This window comes from Petromyzon marinus, unplaced genomic scaffold (genome assembly GCF_048934315.1).
Source record: "Petromyzon marinus isolate PM22_M1 ecotype Great Lakes invasive population unplaced genomic scaffold, UKy_Petmar_22M1.pri1.0 PM_G_Scaffold_34, whole genome shotgun sequence".
Lineage (NCBI taxonomy): Eukaryota > Metazoa > Chordata > Hyperoartia > Petromyzontiformes > Petromyzontidae > Petromyzon > Petromyzon marinus.
The window spans coordinates 446,348-464,391 of NW_027422917.1; the positions used below are offsets into that span (position 1 = coordinate 446,348).

Below are 18,044 nucleotides of genomic sequence, written 5' to 3' on the forward strand. Positions count from 1 at the left end.
GTCAGACAGCCGAAATTGTGTGCTTAGAGTTTTGGGTTAACATTCATCTTGAAGATATGAAGGCTTCCAGGCATATTAATGATATTTTCCCTCTCATTGTGTGCCCTAACAGCCCGTGGAGAGAAACCCTTCAGGTGCACTCTGTACGTGAAGGCGTTTGCACAGTCAACACATCTTAAAGTACACCAGAGAACACACACGGGAGATAAACCCTTCAAGTTGCAGTGTGTGCGTGAAGGCATTTGCACGTTCATCAAATCTGATTAATTTGGGAAATGTTTTCACTACATCATGAATATATTAATAAGTATAGACGTGTAAGTCACGTGTGCATTCCTCTGTACCTGACGTGTAGATGGTGTGGATATTCTTTTTTTCTGTCTGCAGCTGACGCTTCCTCTGCAGAATTGGTCTGATGGAGCAAAGGCAGTCAGCACAGCAGCTCGGTATGACAAGTCAACAATGCGACCAGCGTGCATACAGCACGGACCGGACTGGAAATTTGACACGGCACCAGAGAAGTCACACAGGAGAGAAACCCTTCAAATGTACTGTGTGTAACAAGGCATTTGCATGGTCATCAGTTTTTCAGAACCACCAGAGAACACACACGGGAGAGAAACCCTTCAGGTGCACTGTGTGCGGGAAGGCATTTACACAGTCATGTAATCTTGTAATACACCAGAGAACACACACGGGAGAGAAACCCTTCAAGTGCACTGTGTGTGGGAAGGCGTTTGCACAGTCATCTGCTCTTGTAACACACCAGAGAACACACACGGGAGAGAAACCCTTCAGGTGCACGATGTGCGGGATGGCGTTTACACAGTCATATAATCTCGTAATACACCAGAGAACACACACGGGAGAGAAACCCTTCAGGTGCACGATGTGCGGGATGGCGTTTGCACAGTCATGTAATCTTGTAACACACCTGAGAACACACACGGGAGAGAAACCCTTCAAGTGCAGTGTGTGTGGGAAGACATTTTCAGATTTATCTACTCTTAAAAAACACCAGAGAACACACACAGGAGAGAAACCCTTCAAGTGCAGTGTGTGCGTAAAGGCATTTGCACAGTCATGTAATCTTGTAACACACCAGAGAACACACACGGGAGATAAACCCTTCAAGTGCAGTGTGTGTGGGAAGACATTTTCAGATTTATCTACTCTTAAAAAACACCAGAGAACACACACAGGAGAGAAACCCTTCAGGTGCACTCTGTGCGGAAAGTCGTTTGCACGTTCATCAAATCTTGAAGTACACCAGAGAACACACACGAGAGAGAAACCCTTCAAGTGCAGTGTGTGTGAGAAGACATTTTCAGATTCATCTACTCTGAATACACACCAGAGAACACACACAGAAGAGAAACCCTTCAAGTGCAGTGTGTGCGGGAAGGCATTTGCAGGTTCATCAACTCTTCAAGTACACCAGAGAACACAGAAGCATCAGAAGATCCACAAGGAGTGCAGTCTGAAATCAGCTTGTGAAAGTCAAAGTGCCGCAATGAGCCCATCCCTCTGTTGTATATATAGGTGTTATGAAAATTGATGAAAATAATGAAAATTAAATGAAATTTGAGATTGGCATAATTTATCAGAAATTATGTTAATCGGTGTAATTATGCACATAAATTATGCTGATTTGAGAGATAATCGTATTAATTTATGCGAGTGGGCGTGGTTAGGATAATGCAGGTCGTTATGGATTATCAGGTCGAGCCTCGGTGACGAGGATTGTGTTATGAATTGGAATGACGCAATTAATCGTATGCAGTGACGCAGGCGTTGTGAGCGTGAATGAGAGAGAGTCGATTCGACTCTGCTCTTTAATTCCGTATTATCGATAAGGATATGATTACTCTCGATTGAACATTATGGATTATGTGTGTTATGGATTATGTGGTGATAGTGTGCTTATGATAGGTCCCCAGGATTCAGATCTCATACGCAGAACAATATTATGCAGAATTTCAGGAAGAATCACACACAAACCTTCTGCTTTAATCAATTTTATTTCTAGCTAACTTTAATTTTTGGATAATATGAAAACTCAATCTCGGGATTTTGGAATTTCAACACAGCGTTAACATGACACCATCACGATTACGTTGTTTCACCTCGATAGCGGCACCTGTGGTTAATTCCCGACGCGTAACGCAATCGATCGGTTGTTGAGAGAGAGATTAAAAACATGCGAACTATTCTATCAAAACCTTAACCTTATAATATGCAAACTCGTATTCTTGAATGATTACACAACACGGCACTCGGTCTTTGATTCGTATCCAATCCTTAACACATTCTGATATGCGAAATTATTATGCTTGAAATCGTCAGCACAGTACCACGGCGATGTTTGTTCATTGATTCATCAACGATTATGCAATTAAAGCGTTCGACTGAAATAATTCTGATTGCCTCATCAACGTAACTCAATGGGTGGCGATGTTTTTCGTTATCAGCTAATAGTTGACGCAGTTATCATGAGTCTTGTATGTTTAATGGGAGGGTTGTTGATTTCTTGCGTTGAGCAAACGCCTAGGTTGATTTCCTTGTCAAAAAAAAATTGTTTGTTCGTTGTGTAGCGGTGGGGGAGTGAGGAGGGGGGAGAGTGTGGGGGGGCATACGAACGACTGCCAGTTTCTGTCCACCGCTGGCTGGATGAGTCAGCACGACGCTCGCCGTCGTCGCGCCGATGGGTGTTGAGTGCAGGACCGCTGCCCTCTCAGCCCTGGTGACGCGAAGTTGCGCACTGTAGCACGCTGGTGGCACGCTGCTGGCACGCGCTGGTGCTGATGCTGGTGGCACGCTGGTGGCGCGCTGTTGGCACGCGCTGGTGCTGGTGCTGATGGCACGCTGGTGGCGCGCTCCCTCTCCTTGAAGATGCGCGAACGCGCCCGTGCTGATTCGCTGATAGCAGTTTCTCTCCACTGCTGGCTGAGCTGCTGCACGCTCTTGCTTGGCGTTGCTGGCCGCGCTCTTTCTCCTTGAAGATGCGCGAACGCGCCCGTGCTGATTCGCTGACAGCAGTTTCCTCCACTGCTGGATGAGCTACGCCGGCGCGCGCTCTTTCCGCTGCTGTAGTATCTGCCGCTGCGCTCGCCGGCGACAGGTCAAGTTTTTCTTCTGCTGAGTGAGCCGAGTCGCACGCGCTCTCTTTGTTGAGGTTGTTGGCGGCTCTCTGACAGCAGGTTTCCTCCACTGCTGTATGACTCAAGTCGCACGCGCTTGGTCACTGGTTTGCTGAAGTTGTTGGCGGCTGCCCAAGCTTTTCCTTCAGTTGAGTGAGTTGAGTCGCACGTGCTCTCTCTGTTGAAGTGCGCGAACGCGCCCGTGCTGGTTCGCTGACAGCAGGTTTCCTCCACTGCTGTATGACTCACTTTTGTTGATACATCGCGACTCAGCGATCCTCGCTACTCAGCGAGGCTCGGAGCCAGCCGCTCCATGCGACTGCTCGTCCTGTGGACGTCTTGACTCGCTGATCTGTCTTGACTCTTGACTTAACTTCACTGACTTTGAAAATTCTCTCTGCGCAGTGGAAAAGGGGGGGGCGGGGTCTGTGTGTGTGAGTTCGTGTGTGTGTGTACAGATGGCTCCTGCGATAACGATCTGATTGCCCTGGTGTGAAATTCCTCTATCGCGCTCTTCGGGAGAGACAAAGGTGGTCGGGAGCACCTATCTCTTTATACTTTCGACTTATATTTCTCAAATACCATTTGGTCCCATGTTCGCCACGACTCGTGTTTGTAACTACGTCCTCCCGACACCTCTCGGTTTACCGAGGTTCGAATTGTTATGATGGAATTATTAAAAAGAAAAATAATTTTCATCCTGAGTTTAAGAGGTCCGTTTCCAGATTGTTGGAATCCATATCCCTTGGTTCTGTAAGGTTCTATAATGGAATATCGTTTAAGGTTAACACATTATTATTAATGTTATTTTGCAATTTCTTTAAAACTTGTTTGTCTGGTTGCCGTGTGTGGGGTGGGGTGTGTCTCCTCATCAAACCCGGCTGGCTTTTCCAGATGGCCCCTTGTGATAAGGTGTAATTCCTGCTTCTCCGCGCTGTGAGAGAGACAAAGGTGGTCGGGGTTGCTTGGGATATTGTTTAAACTCTTTCGTAAGTTTGCCGTTCGCCTCATTCCTTCTCGATAACCTTTGATGTGACTCGGTATTTTGTCTCCAAGCTTTGTTTTAACAGTAAAAGTATTAAAGGTGAAAATCATTTGATAGCGAATTAATTATTGGATAATAATTCACTGATGTATCTGGTGGCCTGGTCTTGATTGGAGTGAGCGCGAGGACCTCTAATTTTATCTTATTCTTGTTGCCTTTTAATTTTGTTGTTGTTTTACTGGAAAATAAGGAAAAGAATATGTATACGATTTACCCTGTTGGCGTCTGGTGTCTGCTCTCTTGGTGTTCTGACCTCGGAGGGACCTTTCCTAAGGGGCCCATCAAACTCTTGTTCATCTGGAGATTTTCGCCGATAGCTGTTACATCCTCGCCTTGAGAGTTTTATTATTTCTTTATATCTCTATATGGCCTGTTTATGACCGACACCTGGTTTTTCGTGTTTCTGGCTTACGGGTTTGATTCATTATATAAAAAAAATATATATTGTTTGTCACGAAAGAAAGGAAAAATAAATCTATGTGTATGCATCCGTAAATATTCTTATGGATATTAATTGGAAAAAGGGCCGTATACAACATTCCGCCCTTTTAAAAATGATCGGTGGTCTGCCACCGGTTATTTTTAATATTAAAGAAAAATGCCTTTTTCCACCATGAACTATCAATTGTCTTCAAGTTTGTGATTTTTCTTTACAACGCGCGCGTACGTGTCACAACTTAGCATGATTACATTTGAAATAAGAAAATAAAAGAACAGGAAAAAGAGAGAAATTAAGGCAACATGTTACATCGGGTCTTATCAATTATTGCTTTGATTTTTGTTTCAGTTTCTGGGAAACACTGGATAGCGGTTTCGAGCCCGGTGGTACACCGTTTCCCTCCTGGCATCTCTTTGTTTAATGTTTACCAAGTTATTGGCAACCTTACTGCCACGTTTGGTCAAAAGTACAGAATAATTTTTCTCATGACCAGGTATTTTCGAGTAACCTGTGACCTTTCCATGCAACATCATCACATCGTCGTTTTGGTTCATCGTCGGTATGGCTTTAGCCAAATGAGCATGGTTCCTTGGTTCGTATCGGTAATTTTTTTTATCCCTCGCCTTCCCTGTGGGTTTATGTGGCGTGAAGCCATGTCGTGCGCCACCAGGATTAGTACACAACACGAGTTTCCGTGCTCGACTGTTGGGGTCATTTGCCTTCTCCGCAGCCCTGTGCAGATTTGCTGACTCCGTACCACGATTCGATTCCGTGCCTCGATTCGATTCCATGTTTTTGTGTGTGCTGGATTTCCACACATTCCCCGATCCATCATGGATTTTTGTCTCCGTAACGCGTTTCCCTGGCGCTTTTACAGTACTCTCACGCAATTTTGCGACACAATTGATCGCGTTTCCACTTACCAAACAAGCATGTTTCTCCCCCCGATCCTGTTGGTTATCATTTCCTGTTAGATCACGCTTCATGGTTAATTTTCCTTGTTCAATAGGTGGGTTCACCACGGGAGCGACTCTCGCGTTCCCCACCACATCAAAGCGGGTGCATGACGCATTTAGTTTTCCACAATCATGGTTCCCTTCCTGGTTCTGTTTGTAACCTCCAACCTGCTTGATTTTTTCAAAGGGCTGTGATTTTTTTTTCAGATCAGCGGATACCTCTTTCCCTGTCATTTTCCTCTCAACCAGTGTGAGCGATTTATCACGTGCCCATGTCACCCTCTTTGTTACAGCCAAGCCATGTGTGCCCCTTGTGTATCGTGGAATGGGGAATCGGCATGATTCTGCTCTTGGCCTATACACGCCGTGATTCTCGCGATTATGTGTATTTGTGTGTCGTGGCCGCCCATTCTCTATGTGCCACTGTCGACCGTAATTGTTATCTCGCCATCTGTGTGGGTAATTTTGGCCGGCTGTGTGCCGCTGCATTGGGTGAAGATATGGTCCTGCTCTTTGCTTCCACCCGTGGCGATTGTCGCAAATACGCGTCTCTGCACGCTGCGAGCGCTCCTGGCCTGTGTGCCGTGGAATTGGGAACTGGTCTGACTTTGCTCGTGGTCTCCACGCGTTGCGATTGTCGCAAATACGCGTCCCTGCACGCTGCGATCGCTCCCGGTCTGCGTGCCATTGTCTCGTGTAATTGTTATCTGACCACCCGTGTATGTAATTATGTTGGTAATCCGTGGGTGCTTTTTGTTTTCTGCACTGTGGGCCTGCGTGCATCAAATGCCTCACATGTTTTTTATTTTCCTCTGATAGGCTGGTTGCCTTGTCCCGTTCACTGTGTGCTGTGAAATCATTGTTTTTAGCCCGGTACAGCCAAGCCAGGTGTGCCCGATCCACTATGTGGTCTAAGGAGGCTGTCTCTGGATTCAAGACCATTCCCACAATTTCTGTAATCTCTGGACTCAAAGATCCAAAAAACATAATTTTGAACCTTTTGTCACCTTCGTGATACTGATCCACATCGCCCGCATAGTACGCTCTTTTAAATCGCATGAGGTAATCCCGAGGATCCTCGTCTGCACACTGGGTCATAGATTTTGCAGCGTTAAATCCCTCAGACAGTGTTAGATATTCTCCAAACTTCCGAATCACTGCCAGGCTCAGCTTTTTAAAATCGTTCCGAACCTCGTATGGTAGCGACTTTACCCATGATATGGACTGTCCATGCAAGCTGCGTTTCAGCAAACTCGCTTTTTCATCCGTTTTCCTCAGACCCCTGATCATTGCTTCTGCTTCTACCGTTGCGATGTGAGTGTGAATGTCCCTGTTCTTATTGTGTGGATCAAAATAGGGAATTCTGACGAGAGCTTTGTCCATCAATTTCAGAGTGTTACTACTGAACGAGTATTCGGAAAGTTGATCATCGTCATCCGAGTCAGATTCGGATGAGTCATTAACATCACGGTGGCGTTGCTTAACATGATTTTTGTAGTGTATTTTGCGCCTGTAACGTGGGTCAACTTTGCTCGGTGACTCATGTTTGTCCCATGGCTCATACTTATGTGGTTTTTGTGGGGTGTTTGATTTATATTTGTCTGGTGCGTCGTGCCTGTCGCGATATTTGTGTCGGCCGTCTGTGCGTGGTGTGCGTTTTCCTGGGGAGTTGCCTCTGTTGTGTTCGCCTCGGAGATTCGGCTCCGTCCTTTCTCGCGTTATCAGTACAGAATCTCCTGGTGATTTAGTTTTAATATTCTGTCTCACTCTGACTTCGGGGTAATCAGCCCCACCCGTTTCTTTTCCGAATTTTTCCTCATTCCATAATCTCTGTTTGTCTGTCTGTGCGAGAGGGTCTGAGTTCAGCGTAGCTATTTCTGAAGTTTTTACATCGTGTTCGCTTTTGTCCCATTTTATCCAGTTCTTAAGCAGTGTCCCAATGTCATCAATACAGCTCCCTTTCCATGTGTCTCCCTGATTTGTTTGCTCTGTAGCAGATCGGCCTGACCTTTTTGGTACAAGTTCCCAATATCCCGCAATCCACTCAAAAAATACTCTTAATACGAGCATCTCTGGAATTTCACTTCAGAGTGCATATCAAAACAGTTGTATCCAGAATGCATCAGTTCGACTCGTGTGACTCTGGTATTCCCTTCAGAGTACGTATAAAAACACTTGTATCACAGGATGTGGTCAGTTTGACTCGAGCAAAAAATCTTACTTCAATTGTCTTTGTTATACCCTGCTACTCTGGAATTTCCCTTCAGAGTGCGTTTTTTGTTTGCTTTACACCCGTTACAGTCACAGGGCAACGTTAGATCATAAAACCTTCGTTAATACAACAGTGATTTGTTCCTTAATTCAAGCATAAACTGTCTGCGAGAGATCCCGGACGACGCGCCCAATATGTTGTATATATAGGTGTTATGAAAATTGATGAAAATAATGAAAATTAAATGAAATTTGAGATTGGCATAATTTACCCGAAATTATGTTAATCAGTGTAATTATGCGCATAAATTATGCTGATTCGAGAGATAATCGTATTAATTTATGCGAGTGGGCGTGGTTAGGATAATGCAGGTCGTTATGGATTATCAGGTCGAGCCTCGGTGACGAGGATTGTGTTATGAATTGGAATGACGCAATTAATCGTATGCAGTGACGCAGGCGTTGTGAGCGTGAATGAGAGAGAGTCGATTCGACTCTGCTCTTTAATTCCGTATTATCGATAAGGATACGATTACTCTCGATTGAACATTATGGATTATGTGTGTTATGGATTATGTGGTGATAGTGTGCTTATGATAGGTCCCCAGGATTCAGATCTCATACGCAGAACAATATTATGCAGAATTTCAGGAAGAATCACACACAAACCTTCTGCTTTAATCAATTTTATTTCTAGCTAACTTTAATTTTTGGATAATATGAAAACTCAATCTCGGGATTTTGGAATTTCAACACAGCGTTAACATGACACCATCACGATTACGTTGTTTCACCTCGATAGCGGCACCTGTGGTTAATTCCCGACGCGTAACGCAATCGATCGGTTGTTGAGAGAGAGATTAAAAACATGCGAACTATTCTATCAAAACCTTAACCTTATAATATGCAAACTCGTATTCTTGAATGATTACACAACACGGCACTCGGTCTTTGATTCGTATCCAATCCTTAACACATTCTGATATGCGAAATTATTATGCTTGAAATCGTCAGCACAGTACCACGGCGATGTTCGTTCATTGATTCATCAACGATTATGCAATTAAAGCGTTCGACTGAAATAATTCTGATTGCCTCATCAACGTAACTCAATGGGTGGCGATGTTTTTCGTTATCAGCTAATAGTTGACGCAGTTATCATGAGTCTTGTATGTTTAATGGGAGGGTTGTTGATTTCTTGCGTTGAGCAAACGCCTAGGTTGATTTCCTTGTCAAAAAAAAATTGTTTGTTCGTTGTGTAGCGGTGGGGGAGTGAGGAGGGGGGAGAGTGTGGGGGGGCATACGAACGACTGCCAGTTTCTGTCCACCGCTGGCTGGATGAGTCAGCACGACGCTCGCCGTCGTCGCGCCGATGGGTGTTGAGTGCAGGACCGCTGCCCTCTCAGCCCTGGTGACGCGAAGTTGCGCACTGTAGCACGCTGGTGGCACGCTGCTGGCACGCGCTGGTGCTGATGCTGGTGGCACGCTGGTGGCGCGCTGTTGGCACGCGCTGGTGCTGGTGCTGATGGCACGCTGGTGGCGCGCTCCCTCTCCTTGAAGATGCGCGAACGCGCCCGTGCTGATTCGCTGATAGCAGTTTCTCTCCACTGCTGGCTGAGCTGCTGCACGCTCTTGCTTGGCGTTGCTGGCCGCGCTCTTTCTCCTTGAAGATGCGCGAACGCGCCCGTGCTGATTCGCTGACAGCAGTTCCTCCACTGCTGGATGAGCTACGCCGGCGCGCGCTCTTTCCGCTGCTGTAGTATCTGCCGCTGCGCTCGCCGGCGACAGGTCAAGTTTTTCTTCTGCTGAGTGAGCCGAGTCGCACGCGCTCTCTTTGTTGAGGTTGTTGGCGGCTCTCTGACAGCAGGTTTCCTCCACTGCTGTATGACTCAAGTCGCACGCGCTTGGTCACTGGTTTGCTGAAGTTGTTGGCGGCTGCCCAAGCTTTTCCTTCAGTTGAGTGAGTTGAGTCGCACGTGCTCTCTCTGTTGAAGTGCGCGAACGCGCCCGTGCTGGTTCGCTGACAGCAGGTTTCCTCCACTGCTGTATGACTCACTTTTGTTGATACATCGCGACTCAGCGATCCTCGCTACTCAGCGAGGCTCGGAGCCAGCCGCTCCATGCGACTGCTCGTCCTGTGGACGTCTTGACTCGCTGATCTGTCTTGACTCTTGACTTAACTTCACTGACTTTGAAAATTCTCTCTGCGCAGTGGAAAAGGGGGGGGCGGGGTCTGTGTGTGTGAGTTCGTGTGTGTGTGTGTACAGATGGCTCCTGCGATAACGATCTGTTTGCCCTGGTGTGAAATTCCTCTCTCGTGCTCTTCGGGAGAGACGAAGGTGGTCGGGAGCACCTATCTCTTTATACTTTCGACTTATATTTCTCAAATACCATTTGGTCCCATGTTCGCCACGACTCGTGTTTGTAACTACGTCCTCCCGACACCTCTCGGTTTACCGAGGTTCGAATTGTTATGATGGAATTATTAAAAAGAAAAATAATTTTCATCCTGAGTTTAAGAGGTCCGTTTCCAGATTGTTGGAATCCATATCCCTTGGTTCTGTAAGGTTCTATAATGGAATATCGTTTAAGGTTAACACATTATTATTAATGTTATTTTGCAATTTCTTTAAAACTTGTTTGTCTGGTTGCCGTGTGGGGTGGGGTGTGTCTCCTCATCAAACCCGGCTGGCTTTTCCAGATGGCCCCTTGTGATAAGGTGTAATTCCTGCTTCTCCGCGCTGTGAGAGAGACAAAGGTGGTCGGGGTTGCTTGGGATATTGTTTAAACTCTTTCGTAAGTTTGCCGTTCGCCTCATTCCTTCTCGATAACCTTTGATGTGACTCGGTATTTTGTCTCCAAGCTTTGTTTTAACAGTAAAAGTATTAAAGGTGAAAATCATTTGATAGCGAATTAATTATTGGATAATAATTCACTGATGTATCTGGTGGCCTGGTCTTGATTGGAGTGAGCGCGAGGACCTCTAATTTTATCTTATTCTTGTTGTTGCCTTTTAATTTTTTTGTTGTTTTACTGGAAAATAAGGAAAAGAATATGTATACGATTTACCCTGTTGGCGTCTGGTGTCTGCTCTCTTGGTGTTCTGACCTCGGAGGGACCTTTCCTAAGGGGCCCATCAAACTCTTGTTCATCTGGAGATTTTCGCCGATAGCTGTTACATCCTCGCCTTGAGAGTTTTATTATTTCTTTATATCTCTATATGGCCTGTTTATGACCGACACCTGGTTTTTCGTGTTTCTGGCTTACGGGTTTGATTCATTATATAAAAAAAATATATATTGTTTGTCACGAAAGAAAGGAAAAATAAATCTATGTGTATGCATCCGTAAATATTCTTATGGATATTAATTGGAAAAAGGGCCGTATACAACACCTCATGAAACACGAACCGGACGAAAATCCCAGCTTGGACACTTTTAAAGTTATCGAGGTGAAATATGAAGAGGTGATGGTGAAGAGGGAAGAAGTGATGGTGAAGAGGGAAGAGGTGATGGTGAAGAGGGAAGAAGTGAAGGTGAAATGTGAAGATGAAGATTCAACTCCAAAATCGGACCTTCACATCGACGGAGGCAACGTGAAGCAGGAGGAGAATTCTGACTGTGAGGCAGAGCGAGGCAACTCCCAGCAGTTTGTGGAAGTGGAGGTGTGGGTGGACTTCCTCCGAGACAATCCAAAGTCAAGTGTAGACACGGTAGGTGTGTAAGCCAGAGACAATGTCGCTACAATAGATGCACCTTTGTCACAGGCCTTTAATGAAAAGAATGCGAAGTTGAACACTCAATTCCTAGGTTCAACCTGCAGAGTAAGAGCGAGCGGCCAGTCTTTGTGGACCTGTGGGTTGGGGAGATCTCTGACCAGGAGCGAGAGCCAATAAGCTCCCAAGCATTCACTATGTTATAGTAATTGCTTTTACACGGTGTGCTTAATCGCCTCGGCATCTCCGAGTTTTGTGTCGTACCTCGTCTGAAACACTCGAAGAGCATCCCCAAGTAGCAGCTGCCCCTGTGTGGCACAGGGTGGTGGCCCTGCACCGGCCTGCATTTATTATTTTTTCGGCCTGAGGACGACCGCTTGTGTTACAATCGAAACGTCGTGATCTATTATTATTTTGTCTACCTACGTGACTTTACTCAAAGAACCAAAGAGTATGTGAACAAGAGGCTGTCAGTAGGGGGCGATGATTGATGTTTCATCTCAGTTATGTAATTTGTCGCTAATGTTTAGAATTCGCCAGCATGCATTGGCCTACTCGTTTTGAATGACACTACAATAGTATGTTTTACATCCACTGTTAAGCAGACGCTGCATATTTTTTTCAAATAGCTTCTTAATCAGATGTTATCTGATGCAGTATATTTCACTGCAGTAATTAAATTTTGTTAAAATTCCTGTCAATTATTTCGATTGAACGCTTGTCTGATTTTGTGTGTACATGCAACATTTTAATTATAAGGGTCAAACATTGAATAAGTGATGTTAGGACAAAGTGCGTGTGTGTGTTTTGGAAGCAACCTGTACAGATAACTCAGGTGAGACCCGTTGTTCTTGTGATACAGGTCAAAGGGTACTTTTGTGTTTCACGAAGCGTCTGCCTCTGGAGCAACTCATTGTCTTTGAAATAGGAAGCACACTCGGATCATTAATCAGTTACAAGACACACCACCTTAAAGTTACACGCAGAGGAGATACATTCTCTACAACACGAATTATAATTTTGTCTTACATGTTGACGTAGATTTTGTCGAACTTGGACTAGAAATGCTCCTTGCTGATTAACTTCTGGATGTTCACAACCATGGCTTGAAGCGAGCCCCACTGCTGTTGAGACATTGTCCACCAAAACCGGTCCACAGTTGGCTTGCACACACAGTGTACACACACACAGTGTATACACACAGTGTACACACAGTGTACACACACATAGTGTACACACACAGTGTACACACAGTGTACACACACACACAGTGTACACACACAGTACACAGTGTACACACACAGTACACACACAGTGTACACACACACAGTGTACACACAGTGTACACACACACAGTGTACACACACAGTACACACAGTGTACACACACAGTACACACACACAGTGTATACACACACTGTACACACACACATAGTGTACACACACAGTGTACACACAGTGTATACCCTGTGTATGTACATACAGTGTATATATACGTACACACAGTGTACACACACACAGTGTACACACAATAATGTCCACGTTGTTGTAGCTGAGCCCACGCACCCAAGGGAGGGAGGAATGAAAATGAATCTAAATCAACTTAAACTCCAACCCCACTCTGTGACGGCACCACTCTGCATTACTTCATGGGCGTGAAACGCCAGGCGGAGGTGTACCTCGCTAGTGACGTCATGTCACCAAGGTATTCCACCGTGCTCTTGAGCGTGACGTCACCTCCGCCTGGGTCACTGCCGTTATCGTTCCAGTGCCAATCCTTATTTGGGCAAAGCTACGCCCAGTGACCGGCGGCTCATTAACATAATGTTTCCGGTAAAGCCGTCGCGAGTTTATTGCGACGGGTTCAGCACCTATATATCGAATGGTACATTAAAATAATTTATTTACACTCTAATTTATTTATGGTGAAGCTCATTGTGGGAGGAGCGTGTCTCGTTCCCCGGAAGTGATGTCATGTCACCTGCTACCGTGTGACGTCACGAGGTAACAGGAAGCTATCGCTTCCTGCACTGAAATCCGAGGTGAGAAATTCTCATTTCGATTGTGGTTGTTGTGGTGGTGGTGGTTGTGGATGTTGTTTACCAAGGTAGAGCCTCGCTCTCTCTCGTAGGGATGTCAATTGAGTAGCAGCGAGCATGGGAATCGATGTCCAGGTTGGAACTTTACAACGCGGGGCCTAGCCACGCGGGGCCTTGCCTCCTGCCTTCGCCTGATTGCATTCACTTTAATTATCTCGCTTAAGTTGAATTTGTCTTCACCCGGCTCGCCACTTTGTAACTTTGTTTTATTGTCAATATTCACACAGTTTTTATTTTCTTTTGTTACCAGGCCAAGCCCGCTTGAGCTGCTATACCGCTCTTGTTATCAGAAGCGACCTGCCCACAACAACACAAGGTGAGGCTTTGTCAACGTGTGTGAATGTTTTGACTTAAAACTTTGGTAACTGCAGGAATTAATATTCTTGGTTCTTTCGGTAAAGTCACGTAGATAGAAAATCAAATAAAAATAACATAATAAAAAATAGTAAATAAAGCAAAAATACTCCACGTTTTGATTGCAACACAAGTGGTCTTTATTTAATGTAATTGTATTATCTGTTATTGTTATTTTCTATCTACGTAACTTTACCGAAAGAAACAAGAATACGTGTGTCAATGTCTATCGGTCAAAGACGCTAAACGGAGTGACGCGCAAACTCCAACTATACAGCAGGCGTCAGGGTCGGGATCGAACCCACGACTTCCTGTACACCAGGTGAGGTAGTTAACATCTCACCACGGAGAGAGACACGCAAACTCCAGTTAGCCTCGGATATGTTCATTGATCCTCGATTAATTACTTGGTGGAGTGAGAAAGCATTGATGCCGAGCAGATGAAGGTGGCCATGCATGATTCTAGACACGCCACCGCCTGTTTACCCAGTGACTGTACAGTTTGTGTTTGCAGTAACGTCTATTAACTCTGTTGAACACGGAGGTTATTGCGTAACAATAGTTTACTTTTGTTTTCCTCTGGAACTCTTTATAATAATGGAAACAGGAAGTTTACACAGCACACACATTCAGCTGAAGTCGGAACTGTTCATCCCAGCATTCAAGGACATCTGAGCCTGGATTCACACCTCTAAGTTGTGATTGAACATTAATTTATGAATTTCTGCCTAACACAAATAGTATTGTTTTCAACACCCTTTGCTATGTCAGCTGAATTTAGCTCTCATAAATATTCCTTTTGTAGCCAGACCGCCGAAATTGTGTGCTTGGAGTTTTGGGTTAACATTCATTTTGAAGATACGAGGGCTTCCAGGCATATTTATAACCATTTGCCCTCTCATTGTGTGCCATAACAGCCCTGTGATGAATTTCGGAAACGTTTTTACTACATCATGAATATATGAATATAGACATGTAAGTCACACGTGACTATATATGCATTCCGCTGTGCCTCGATACTGACGTGTAGATGGTGTGGATATTATTTTTTTCTGTCTGCAGCTGAAGCTTCCTCTGACGCTTCCTCCGCAGAATTGGTCTGATGGAGCAAATGCGCTCAGCGCAGCTCGGTAGGACAAGGCTCCAATGCGACCGGTGTGCATACAGCACGGATCGTACTGGAGATTTCACACAGCACGAGAGAACTCACACAGGAGAGAAACCCTTCAAGTGCAGTGTGTGTGGGAAGGCATTTGCACGTTCATCTGCTCTTGTAGAACACCAGAGAACTCACACGGGAGAGAAACCCTTCAAGTGCAGTGTGTGCGTGAAGGCGTTTGCACGTTCATCTCTTCTTGTAGAACACCAGAGAACACACACGGGAGAGAAACCCTTCAAGTGCAGTGTGTGTGGGAAGGCGTTTGCACATTCATCTACTCTTGTAATACACCAGAGAACACACACGGGAGAGAAACCCTTCAAGTGCACTGTGTGCGTGAAGGCGTTTGCACGTTCATGTCTTCTTGTAGAACACCAGAGAACTCACACAGGAGAGAAACCCTTCAAGTGCAGTGTGTGTGGGAAGGGGTTTGCACAGTCATCTACTCTTGTAGCACACCAGAGAACACACACGGGAGAGAAACCCTTCAAGTGCAGTGTGTGTGGAAAGGTGTTTGCATATTCATCTGCTCTTGTAATACACCAGAGAACACACACGGGAGAGAAACCCTTCAAGTGCAGTGTGTGTGGGAAGGCGTTTGCACATTCATCTACTCTTGTAATACACCAGAGAACACACACGGGAGAGAAACCCTTCAAGTGCAGTGTGTGCGTGAAGGCGTTTGCACGTTCATCTCTTCTTGTAGAACACCAGAGAACTCACACAGGAGAGAAATCCTTCAAGTGCAGTGTGTGTGGGAAGGCGTTTGCAGATTCATCATATCTTCAAGTACACCAGAGAACACACACAGGAGAGAAACCCTTCAGGTGCACTCCGTGCGGGATAGCGTTTGCACAGCAACAACATCTTCAAGTACACCAGAAAACACAAAAGCATCAGAAGATCCACAAGGAGTGGAGTCTGAAATCAGCTTGTGAAAGTCAAAGTGCCGCAATAAGCCCATCCCTCATGAAACACGAACCGGAAGAAAATAACAGCTTGGACACTTTTAAAGGTATCGAGGTGAAATATGAAGAGGTGATGGTGAAGAGGGAAGAAGTGATGGTGAAGAGCGAAGAAGTGAAGGTGAAATGTGAAGAAGTGATGGTGAAGAGCGAAGAAGTGAAGGTGAAATATGAAGAAGTGATGGTGAAGAGGGAAGAAGTGAAGGTGAAATGTGAAGATGAAGATTCAACTCCAAAATGGGACCTTCACATTGATGGAGGCAACGTGAAGCAGGAGGAGAATTCTGACTGTGAGGCAGAGCGAGGCAACTCCCAGCAGTTTGTGGAAGTGGAGGTGTGGGTGGACTTCCTCCAAGACAATCCAAAGTCAAGTGGAGACTCGGTAGATGTGTAAGCCAGAGACGATGTCGCTCCAATAGATGCACCTTTGTCACAGGCCTTTAATGACAAGAATATGAAGTTGAACACTGATTTCCTAGGTTCAACCTGCAGAGTAAGAGTGGCCAGTTTTTGTGGACCTGTGGGTTGGGTCAATCTCTCACCAGGAGCAAGAGCCAATAAGCTCCCAAGCATTCACGATGTTCTCATGATATTTGCTTTTACGCTTTGCTCGCTTAATCGCCTCGGCAACTCGGAGTTAATGTATCTTGTCTGAAACACTCGAAGAGCATCCCCAAGTAGCAGCTGCCCCTGTGTGGCACAAGGTGGTGGCCCTGCACCGGCCTGCATGTGGACAAGAGCCTGTCAGTAGGGGGCGATGATTGATGTGTCATCTCAGTTGTGTAGTTTGTAGGCAATCTTGATTCGAAGCTTTTGTGACTGCAGGAATCCACACTCTCTCGTTATTTCGGTAAAGTCATCATGTGGGTAGAAACATCAGATCACGGCGTTTAGATCACAACACAAGCAATCATCATCAGGTGGGACAACCACAACAAGAAGAAGATGCTGAAGTAGGCGCCTACTTCAGCAGTTTTGTCTTCTTGCTGCTGTGGTTGTCCCACCTGATGACGATTGCTTGTGTTGCGATCTAAACTCTGTGATCTATTATTTGTAGGTAATGTTTATAATTTGCTACATTTTGACCCAGACGCCAGCATGCAACGGCCTACTCGTTTTGAACGACACTACAATAGTACGTTGTACATACACTGTTAAGCAGGCAGTGCGTATTTTTAAAATAGCTTGTTAATACGATGTAACCTGATGCAGTATATTTCACTGCAGTAATTCAATTTTGTTCATATGCCTGTCAATAATTACGAATGAATACTTGTCTGTGCGTATTTTAAATGTTATTCTTTTATAAGGTGATGTTGACACATAACCGGCATGCCATAAATAGGAAATTAACTCTGCTTATTCGAATCAATGTATTCATATATGTTGATGAACCGTTTCAAGCAGATTTTGTCTCTAACGGCGACTACAGGGACCACGTGATTGTTTAAAAATGTCTTTGATTATGACTATAATTGCCTACAATTCGTCATGTGTAGCTTATTAGGTCTATAATTTATTCACTACCCAAAATGTATTTACTTGAAAACATAGAGCTGATATTTGTAAGCAATGTCTTTTTTATTTATACGTTTGAAAAAAAATATTTGCACAAATTGAACTTGTTCAGATACAAGGTGAATTCACAAGGCTTTGTAAAAAATCCAATATTTCAGAATTTTGCCTTATGGGAGAATATTTTTTTAAATGTTGGTAAAAATAAAGATTCAGAAATATATATTGTGCCGTGTCTTCAATGTTACTGTAAAGTGGAATTGGTAAAAAAAAATTTACGGTTCAATGAGCCACTCCGTCTATGGGAAAGCTACCCATACGGATGCTTACCTGAACCGGATTCCCACCACCATCCATCCCAGAAGAATTCCCTCATCAAGACTCTGCACCATAGAGCCCAATGCATATCCGACCAGGAACACATAGCCAGTGAACTCAAGCACGTAC

General features: G+C 44.9%; 1 protein-coding gene across 1 annotated transcript; it reads left to right on the forward strand.

The window, feature by feature from the left end:
- Positions 1-419: 419 nt before the first annotated feature.
- Positions 420-17,818, forward strand: LOC142915729 (uncharacterized). Its single transcript, XM_076061425.1, has 3 exons — positions 420-1,432; positions 3,866-3,868; positions 15,154-17,818. Exons 1-3 carry the CDS (start codon positions 449-451, stop codon positions 16,474-16,476), a joined length of 2,310 nt encoding a protein of 769 aa, XP_075917540.1. The 5' UTR covers positions 420-448; the 3' UTR covers positions 16,477-17,818.
- The last annotated feature ends 226 nt before the right edge of the window (positions 17,819-18,044 follow it).